The sequence below is a fragment of the Euphorbia lathyris genome, chromosome 10 (assembly GCF_963576675.1).
Source record: "Euphorbia lathyris chromosome 10, ddEupLath1.1, whole genome shotgun sequence".
NCBI classification, from domain to species: Eukaryota; Viridiplantae; Streptophyta; class Magnoliopsida; order Malpighiales; family Euphorbiaceae; genus Euphorbia; species Euphorbia lathyris.
Genome location: NC_088919.1, coordinates 37,079,872 through 37,090,865, shown reverse-complemented (window position 1 = coordinate 37,090,865; position 10,994 = coordinate 37,079,872). Strand labels below are relative to the sequence as shown.

General features: G+C 39.1%; 1 protein-coding gene across 1 annotated transcript; it reads left to right on the top strand.

Annotated features, from left to right (window-relative positions):
- Nucleotides 1-2,789: 2,789 nt before the first annotated feature.
- Nucleotides 2,790-6,376, top strand: LOC136208275 (uncharacterized). Its single transcript, XM_065999083.1, has 4 exons — nt 2,790-2,994; nt 3,249-3,454; nt 5,600-5,829; nt 5,907-6,376. Exons 1-4 carry the CDS (start codon nt 2,903-2,905, stop codon nt 6,183-6,185), a joined length of 807 nt encoding a protein of 268 aa, XP_065855155.1. The 5' UTR covers nt 2,790-2,902; the 3' UTR covers nt 6,186-6,376.
- The last annotated feature ends 4,618 nt before the right edge of the window (nt 6,377-10,994 follow it).

The window sequence follows — 10,994 nt, the reverse complement described above, 5'->3', positions numbered from 1 at the left end:
AAAAGGAATTCATCATCTTATGTAGCTCATCACAAGTGGATTTAGGTAGCAGAAACATGCTCATGCAAAACGTAGAGAGCTTGAGCTATAGATTTCAGAAGGACCTCCTTTCATGCAGATGACAGGAACCGAAAAGTCCAATTATTGAGAGGTTTTGTCAGTCTTTCCTTCATGAACCCAAATATGGAGTGCTTCGACCTCCAATTAAGGATGACAAGCCTAAATACCGACCAATGTCGAGTGGTGCCTGAACCTGAAGGATATTGCTAATAGCCAAATGAACATCTCTCTTCATATTTGAGCTAAAGAATATCCCAGATTTACTAAGGTTTACTGCCTGCCTTGAAACACTTTCATATTCGGCTAGTAACCCCTTAACCTGATTCCCTTCTACCTCCGTGGCATGAAAGAATAGGAAACTGTCATCAGCAAATAAGAGATGTGTAATGTTTGGTGCCCCAATGCAAATTCGGCATCCTTTAATACTACCTTCCATTTCCGCTCTCTTAATTATTTGGGAAAGGACTTCAGCACACAATAAGAATAAATACGGAGAGAGAGGGTCTCCCTGCCTAAGTCCTCTCCCAGGCTAAATAAGCCCAACATTATCTGAGTTTACTCCAAAGGAATATAAGACTGTGCTTACACATAACATAATCCAATCAATCCATTGATCACAAAAGCCTACTCTATCTATAACTTCCTTCAGGAAGCTCCAATCCAACCAATCATATGCCTTGCTTATATCAATTTTTAGGGCAACTTCACCCTTGGCCCCTCTATTCTTTCTCTTAATGTAGTGGATAATGTCAAATGCTACTTGCACACTATCAATTAGTGACCTGACAGGGAAAAAAGCCGATTGGCTCTCCAAGATTACCTCAGGGAGAATTGCTTTGAGCCTGTTGGCCAGGACCTTAGCAATTATCTTATATAGCACGTTACATAAAGAAGTAGGTCTCAATTCAATCATTCTGCGAGGATTTTCACATTTGGGGATGAGAATAGCAATAATATCATTTAGTTGTGCAGGGAATTCACCCTCACATGCTCAATTATACATATTAACATGCAACATTTACATATACATGTATTATAAGTAATTCAAAGATATTTTATTGAATTCAAAATACATGTTCCAAACATTACATATAATAGAAATATGTTTAGATCCTAAGCAATCCCTGTGACCTAATATGTTTCACAAAAACATCTCTCTTGACAAGTTTTGTTAGAGGGTCAGCAACCATGTCATGAGTCGAAACATATTTCATACAACTTCTTTGCGTGCAACTAAATCTCTAACAAAGTGATACTTAATCCCAATGTGCTTTGCTTTGCTATGAAACCTTTGATCCTTAGAAAAATCAATATCAGATTGACTGTCACTGCTAATTATTACTAGAGAGCTTGCAGTAACAATGTTTAGGTGATCTATGAATCTATTCAACCAAACGGCCTCTTGGGCTGCAGATGAGTAGGACACATACTCAGCTTCCATGATGGATAAGGCTATACATGTTTGTTTCTTACTACTCCGGGAAATTGCCCCATTTTCGAGTAAAAAGATGTAGACAGACATGGATTTTCTTTCATCCAAGTCTCATTCCTAACCTGCATTTGTGTATACTCTAAGTAGAAGATTCTTTCCTTGGTAACACATAGAATAATCTATCATTCTTTTAAGATATCTTAGTATTCTCTTCACAACTGACCAATGAGCTTGACCTAGGTTGAATTGATATCTGCTTTACACAATTTTAATCTCAACATAAGAAAAATGCCTTATCAAAAAGACATATTTGCATTAGTTACTCGCATATTAACATTGCAAATTATGAGTGTTTTTGTTTTACCTTTTCTGACAAACTTTAATGTTTCACTCCAAATCTCATGAAATATAGTGTTTGGTTAGGTTTATAAAACAATAGTTTTTAACCTTTTCAAAAGAAACAACAATGTTTTGGAGCTTCTCACGAAATATCCATTTTTTTTTAGTTTTCCATGAAAAACTTTTTATATTTATTTGATTTTGAAAAAATTATTTTATTATTCTACAAAACATGTTTATTCTTTAACATTATTTCTATCTTTATAATAGTACGCCAAAAGAACAAGTTTTACCATTTTCAATAAATTATTATTTTCAATTTTTAGGTTATTTTTGTAAATTTGGCCGATAACGACCTCAAAATAAAAAATTTCAAGAATTAAAGTTATTTAGCATCATATTTACCATCAAACCACATTCTTTAATTTTCAAAATCATCAATTTTAGAGTTTTCTCTCTCTAAACATTAACTTTCTCCCTTATAAAAAAACAATACTTAAATGAGCTTAAACATAAAAAGTTGAAGAATTAAAGTTACTTAAAGTATTATTCAACTCTTGAAAATTTTCATTTTGAAGTCGTTATTAGTCAATTTGGAAAAATAAAAAATTGTCAACCACAAATACTATTCTGTAAAAAATGTGAAACCATGTGATTTTATTTAAAATTAACCCTTAATTCTAATATACTTATGTTAACAGCAATAATTCAAAGTAGTCTTTCTTAATGAAAGATGAAATTAAAAGGTTAATTAAGCTGTTGAAATTTGTTGATGTAGACTTTACCTATTACAATTAATTAATACTATTATAGAGTCAGCGTTAATTAAAAAATAAGCTAGGGAGCAAATAGTACTAGTAGTAGGCCAAGTACCACACTGCCACTGCGTAATATTATTTCCCACAATTAAATTAAATTAAATTAGATCCAATTTCGTATCTATAAAAACAGGCTCACCCAGAAGAATAGGCAACTTCCATTTTCCCTATATTGTTTCATTCATTTCTTCTCTCCCCCCTAAATTTTTGTTTTTATCTTGTTTGATCAATTCGGATTTTGGTTAGCTAGATCATGGAAATTCCACTAAAGAACGTTTTGCTTACCTCCAATGGGGACGAGATTTCTCACTATATTGCTTTGCATTTGGTCAATCGCGGATGCAGGTTAATTTTCTCTTATATAGCTTCACCATTTTTAGTTATTTTTACTTGTAATGCATGTTTGGTTGCTGAGAAATAGATGTGAAAATGAAAACAAAACGACTGATATTTTCAATAATCTGATGGTTTTCTGCGTCATCTGTAAAACGGCCGATTCTCAGCTCATCTTTTTACATACAGATGTTCAATTTCGTTATGTTATTAGAATTAGAATTATTACTGAAAATCAATCTTGTGTTTGTTTGGGAACCGATTAGGTTGGTTTTGATGGGAGATGAGAACCGCCTAAGAAATACTCGCGAAAAGATTGCTAGTTCAGTGAAGAAGGGGGTTTTGTCGTTGGTGGAGATTGTAGGAATAGATATGGAGGAGGAAAGGGAAGGAGCTTACGATGAAGCAGTATATAAGGCATGCCAGATTTTGGGGAATTTGGATGCATTTGTCCATTGCTATGCATATGAAGGTAATTTTCTTTTATTCCCCTTTTTTCTGCTCTTTTGGGAATAATTTACTGGATATTATGTGTTTATACTATGTGGACATTCTTTTTGCCCATCGTGAATAGCTGAATATTATATTCATGTACTAATCCTCTTTTTGCTCTTTGTGAGTAACTGCTCATTATATTCAGATTCTAACTACCTATGTGTAATATTTTATTCAAAGTTATGGGAGACAGAGGATTGAAAAGTCAGGCCATGAAATATATGTATTCTACTATCCTAGTCTAAATTGACTAGAATTTGGAAATTACTGGGTAAAATATCTATCATTTGCAAACCTATTGCATGAAATCAAAGTTAGACTTTTCTGTTTTGTAATACAGAAATCAAGAAACATGCTTAAAATCCTATTTCCTCTCCCTAAAAAAATAAAAATAAAATTATATAGAAACTATTCATGTAAGTTTCTGCTTGAATGGAGTTTACTGAAGGTTAGATATCTAATTCTGCTTGGTAAGGCTAATTGGAGGTTAAAAACTTCCAATTTTAGTCCACCAAATCGGTGGGATTTGGAGGTTAAACAATAACCTTTGATCCATCTCACCTTTCTTCCCCTTCCATAATTTCACCCTACCTAATCTTCATCCAAGCAGACCCTAAATATCGCCATTCATATGATGGGAAGGTGCAAAACACAGGAATTCTCAATCTTGTCACTTTGACCTTGTCTATTTAGAAACTTTGAGGAAAGAAGAAGGTAAATTACTTCCCCTGTTTTGGTCAAAGGGTCAAGAAGAAAATAGTGGATATAGGGAAGGGTATTGAGGGAGATAATTTGCCAAAAACGAGGATAGTTTTAAATTTATGGAGAAAAAGTAGGCATCATAATTCATGTCAGTCATTCTCTTTAATTTGTGGAACCGAACACTTTATGATGGGCTAACTTATTATATGAGTAGATGTTTTATGCTTGTCTTATTGGTGGGCTAATCAATATCCTGGTTCACAAATGTCCCACTGCTGGACTAGAACTATGTTCCACACATCTTTTACATCCTTAACTTGTGCTACCTATAAAACCTTGTCATTCCTTTTACTTAACATTATTCTGATATGGGCCAAATGGTTTAATGCTTTGTCTCCCTACTTAGGTAAATCTCAAAGAACTAAAGACAATCTTTACAAAGTCCATACAACATGGATCCAATAATTTTGTAGGATGAGACCTTGTAATTTTTTTTGCCTGGACCTGGTTTACTTTGAAACGTAGAGTAGATACCGTAACTTTGAACTTGCTGCGTTAAAAACTTGCATAGGGACTTGTTGTAGATACTAAGTTTGGGAATTCACCATGGTCAAATTGTATGTAAAAACAAAAAGGCCGTCATGTTACAGGGTAATAGTAATGATATGGATTTGTCTTTTATGCCTCAAGAACAATGGAGAATCCCCAATTCCCCACTATATGAACAGAAGCAGCAGTAAAAGGATGGGTCAAATATACTCTCCTCCACTCTGATCTATGTTGCATGGAAACTTTAATTTCCAGTGTTTCATTTCACACTTCCAAAACTTTTTGAAAAGCAAAACTTTGTGAACCTGTATGAAACGTTTCAGGTCACGTTTCTGTAATTTGAAAAGTTGGAAACTCGTTTCTTAAAATTTGAAAACTCGTGTTTCATAGTATGCAATGTGTTTTTCGAAGTGGATCAATACTAATCATATGTTCAGTACATTCTTAATACTTTCTAGATAATGATCATCTTCTACAAACTTTTAAATGGAAATTTTTTCTTTTTTCCCTTTATTATGTGAGTTGTATGTAATTTTTTATTATATACATATATAAAAAAAAAAAATTAAACACGCATTCTTATAATTTTAAAGTTCTAGAGATATATCAGTATATTTTTTATTATCTACACATTCCCCTATGTTTATGCTTCCTATATTTTATACAAATATAGCGTCCTGGTTTTGTTTCCGTATGTGTTTCCCTTTCCATGTAACATAGTTCCGATCTGCTGCATTTTAGGAACAATAAATTAAATGTTACTCTTTTGAGTAAATGTTATTTGAGAACGATAAATTGATGTACATATAACATAGCTCGAAGGTAAGATATGAAGTTCATAAGATCCTTTTTTTTTTTTGGTATGAAATAGGAAAAATACAAGACCCTCTACAATTAGCAGAAGATGAGTTCAAAAAGATAGTGAGAATAAACTTTATGGCTCCATGGTTTCTGCTAAAGGCTGTTGGAAGAAGAATGCGCGATAACGGTTCAGGAGGTTCTATAATCTTCTTATCCTCTATAATTGGTGCTGAAAGAGGAATTTATCCAGGTGCTGCTGCATTCGGTTCATGCTGTGCTGGAATTCAGCAGTTAGCTAGAGTAAGTAAAATGTGTAGTACGTAGTTTTTCAAATTCGCTTATGATTGAACGCCTCTAATTCAGTGTTGGTTTTGCAGCATGCAGCAATGGAATTGGGGAAATACAAAATAAGGGTGAACGCGATAGCGCGGGGTTTACGGGTGGAAGATGAATTCCCATTGTCAATAGGAAAGGAAAGAGCAGAGAAGATGGTGAAAGAGGCATCACCAGTAGAGAGATGGTTAGATGCTAAAAAAGATTTAGCATCATCAGTGATATACTTAATAAGTGATGGGTCTAAGTACATGACTGGTACAACTATATTGGTTGATGGAGGCCAATCTTTGTCAAGGCCTCGGATGCGTTCTTTCATGTAATTCTTGTTTTGTTTTTTTGGTTGAAAAGAGGGAATCATGATCATGAATCTTACTCCATCAATCTGTGTAACAAGCTCTGCTCTATTCATTTCACTCTGTTAGATAGAAATTTAATGTATCTTTATTTTAAGCCTAAATTAGCTTATGTACTTATCCTTTATTTATCTCAAAAAGATTTATTGATTCCTGAATTGAAGCGCGCATACTTTAAATAAATTAAAGGGACTAATAAATTATTATATATAAGTGTAAATAAGTTTTCTTTTAAAAAGGATAATTGACTTTTATTATATGAATAAATTATAAGAAGTTACTGATATAGATTAAAGTCGATGGAGAGTTTTAATCTTAAACTCACAAAGATTTCAATCTTCTCAAGCTAAACTTGAAGGTTGAGTTAACCCAAACAAGGATAAACCTTGAGCTCCCATGGAGGCTTTGATATTTTCATAAAAGTTAGCTAACATTACAAAATAAGGAGCTTATATACTCCACCCAAATAAGAGGAAAAGGACCCCAAAGCCCTCAAGTAGGGTTTTCATTCTAGCATTATGGATAGGGCCAAAATGGGGAGGGAAGTGATAAGGGTAGCTTAGTAAATAAAGAGTGGTGGCAAAACAGTAAATTCATATGGGCAGAGATGATCCCCAAACAATCAAGAACTTGGTGGATAAGTCTTCATTTCCTGAGCACGCCCCGCGCCTCCTGCATCACGCCCCGCGTACTGGAGCCTCTGGATTGAGGGAGCTCACGAAGGTGGTCTTCACGTGTGGTGTCCTTGGGAGTACGCCCCGCGTGTTTGACCTCCTGGATTTGGAAACTCCGGCTGGTGGGTTTCACGCGTGGCGTCCATGGGAGCACGCCTGGCGTACTTGGTCTCCTGGATAGAGTTGCTTTCTAAAGCTGGCTCCACGCTCCGCGTACTGGGACGCACGCCCCGCGTCTCCTGATGGCTGCCTTTGCTCTTTCTTTCCTCGGTCGGCTCTCCCCGGATCTCGTCCCTTGGTTCCGGGATCATACTAGACGAAAGGATGTCCTCATCAGTTACTGTAGCTGACATAAACGTATATTACTCATGTAAAAGCATTAAAAATTCAAAATATTGTGTACCTATACAATTCATGTCAATTATATTTCAATCTTTTTTAAAGCGTCACGATTCACACCATAATGAAACTCAACCAACTTGCTAATCACTCAAATTTATTTATCCTATTTTGTTATTTTTCAATTTATAAAGTGGAAACTTTCCTATTTAACCTGATATCACCATATTAATATAGATAAAAGCATGATGACCCGCGAGGCTAAACCGGGTCATATTCATTTCGCAGGCCCATCCCATACTTAGACCCATGGTCTAAGATCGGATGGGACCCGAATAAAGGAAACGGGTGCAGCGAGTAACCGCCCCGAATGGGACCCGAATAAGCGGAAACGGGTGAAGCGAGTAACCGCCCCGAATTCCTAAACGGAGCATCAAGACTCCCACTCAGAACCACGTTCGTTGCCATGAAAGCCACGAAAGGGACATGGCCTAAAAAGGGGGAACCGCCCTCAGAACGTGGCCCACTAAGGAGTAACCGCCCTCGGCGGTTACCTAAAAAACACCTATAAAAGGCCTTAAGAACAAGGGAAAAAGGTACGTTCACATTTTTTGCCCTACAATATTATTGTCAAATTACCAACCCTCTTACAAAAACTGACTTGATCGTCGGAGAGTTTTCCCGGAGATCCTGTCTCCGGTTCTGTTTTGCAGGTACCTCCGGCAGGGAATATCAAATCGGATCCGGCAAGTTATCATTGGTGCGGTGAGCGTGGACCTTTTTTACCAACGTCTGGTTAAAGGTACACAAGGAACATGTCAGAACCATCACGAACGGCCGGCGTTACAACCAGATCAACCAATATGAACTCCAGGGGACCACGGATTGTGAATTCGCAACCTGCAAGTACACGGCCTGTGGTGCCTAGCTCGTCGGGCCCTTCGGGACAATTGAGTCCCTTATTGGAAGTTCAGGTGCAAACTGAAATGGAGATGTCCAATAGTGACTTCGTGCAGATGGCGGGACAAGTCTTGGCTTCGAATATGAGCCAGGCGGCTGGAGATCGAATGATTAATTTATTAACGGCTCTCGCCGAACACAATACCGCCGTAGTGGCTGCTCCTCAAGAACCTGTGGTCATCTCAACACAATCACTGACTATCCCTGTCATATCTGCCCTCCCGCAGCCATCTCAGGCGCCAAATCAAGTGGGCCAGAGTAGTCGCACAAACCCACACAGCCACCCAAGCAACTACTCGCACCCAGATCTCATTACGACGATACATCCGATCGGGCAGCCATCCCAACCGTTGCCAGGAGTGCCAGGAACTCTTCCGCTACAATAAGTGCAACCTTTTGTTCACAGACATTCGGAGTTGATGACGCCTGACGCAACTATGTCTGGGCGAGAGCACACTTAGAACTTTGATCCTATAACGGGACAGCGGTTAGTCCCCCAACGGATCTCAACACCGATTGGTGGGTGGATGCCACCCAGAATTCACCAGCAGCGGATAGAAGAAGTCCGGTGAGTACCCGATATTGACTTAGAAGATCACTTACGGAGCATGATGGAGCGAATGGGGTACTCGCCTAGGCCGAGAGCCGAGGTCCAGAGCGATTCACCTTTCACCCCTTCGTTGCGGGAATTCATTCCAGATCACAGAATCAAAGCGCCCGCGATACCTAAATACTATGGGGATCCAAATTCCGACCCTGAAGCACATGTCAGGAACTATAGAGAACTAATGGATGTCGCAGGAGCAAGTGAAAGCATCATTTGCCGGTTATTCTCGACGACTTTGGGTGGGGCTGCATCTGATTGGTTTCAATCTTTACCTGCAGAATCTATTCACAATTGGCAACAATATAGTCGGGATTTCTGTGCGAAGTTCGTGGACTGTAAGGCGGCAGATGTGACGGATAGGCAGCTGAAGGAGATCAAACAGAGAAACTATAATTCCCTAAGGGAATTTGTTGTCGCATTTAACGACATTTTGGTGCGATTACAGAACCCGGATATCGTGAGCATTCGCAACATCATGGCGGATGGAACCACAGATTGGAGCATGCGGGAAGAAATCATCTGCAACAAGCCACACCGTAGCCGAACTTATGAAGATAGCAAAGGAATTCATGGAAGTGGATGATGTCAACAGGGAACATAGGGCTCAAACCCGGCGAGAAAGAGATGCCGCTAGATCCACTTCGGACAATCGGCGCCAGATCCAGTCCAAAAGCAATTTTGTTCGAAGAGGCGATCGCCCCTTTCAAAGTGGAGGATATCAGACACCATTAAACACGACTCGCCAGGAGGTGTTACTTTGGATCGAAAAGAGCCCCCTGAAGAAGGATGTGCGGTTCCCCGAGGTAAAAGGTCGAACCAGTTTGGGGCGACATCCTAACAAATATTGCAGGTTCCACAGATTGAACGGCCATGACACGAATGATTGCTATGAATTAAAGAAGGAGATTGAAAGGCTGATCGAAAGGGGCAAACTGAGTCAATTTGTACGAAAAGAGGCTAATAATGAGAAAGCAACGTTACCGCATGAAGCAGAGGCAAGGCCCGAAAAGAAGCAGAAAAAAGGAGTGATAAACGTGATAGCCGGCGGGATCTATGAGCCTCCAACAAAAAGAGCTCGCCGTGAACAGCGAAAAAGCAACACTCATAGGGGGGATGCCCTCAACTACTCATTTGCGCGAATCACGGAGCCGCATGCGGATGCTTTGGTGATCACAATGGCTGTGGAAGGCTGGGACGTCAAGCGGGTCCTTATTGATACTGGCAGTTCTTGTAATGTTATTACTCGGACTGCATTCAACAAGTTGGGAATTAATGACGAGCGAGTGGAACACACCTTCATGGATGTAACTGGTTTTGGGGGTCAATCCTCTCAAACAAGTGGACAGGTGGTGTTGGAGGCAGAAATGGGCGATAAAAACCTAAAATGGCGAGGTGATTTAGAATTCGCAATTGTTGATCTCCCATTGGCCTACAACATAATTCTGGGACGCCCATTCTTGTCGGAAACGGAGTCGCTCATCTCAATGAAACATTTAACATTACATTTGCCAACACACCAAGGGCGAGTCATAGTTGAAGGTGATCAACTTGTATCTCAACAGGCCTATACATTGTCACTCGAACCAAAGCCAGACGAAGAGGATAAAGTCGAAGAGAAGCTGCCAGCGGAAGCATTAGGAGAAACGGAACTATTCGCCATCTCAAATAACAAGAACGTGCAAATAGCGGCTGGACTCTCAGAAGAAACAAAGAAAGCCATTACCGAGGTATTGATCCAATGCGAGTCGGCATTCGCCGCTCCGAATGAAGTGCTGAAAGGAATAAGTCCAGATATAGCAACCCATCGTTTGAATGTGGACAAAGGTGCAACCCCAGTGCGACAGAAAAAGAGAGGGCACGCTCCAGAGCGGCAGAAGGCGATTGAAAAAGCTGTGGCGGATTTGCTAAAGTCAGATGCGATTCGAGAAGTCACCTATCCGGAGTGGCTAGCCAATGTGGTGCTAGTCAAAAAGCCAAATGGAACGTACAGAATGTGCGTCGACTTCAAAGATCTAAACAAGGCATGTCCGAAGGATATGTATCCGCTTCCTAACATTGATATATTGGTAGATGGGACTGCAGGATATGAAGCTTTATCATTCACCGACGTGAAATCCAGTTACCATCAGATACCCATGGAGAAGGCGGATGAAATCAAAACATCGTTCATAACTCACCAGGCGACTTATTGCTTCA

Coding starts and splice junctions, on each gene's coding strand:
- LOC136208275 (XM_065999083.1), top strand. CDS start 2,903: ATGGAAATTCCACTAAAGAACGTTTTGCTTACCTCCAATGGGGACGAG. Junction 2,995..3,248: donor TTGGTCAATCGCGGATGCAG/GTTAATTTTCTC, acceptor GGAACCGATTAG/GTTGGTTTTGATGGGAGATG. Junction 5,830..5,906: donor GAATTCAGCAGTTAGCTAGA/GTAAGTAAAATG, acceptor TTGGTTTTGCAG/CATGCAGCAATGGAATTGGG.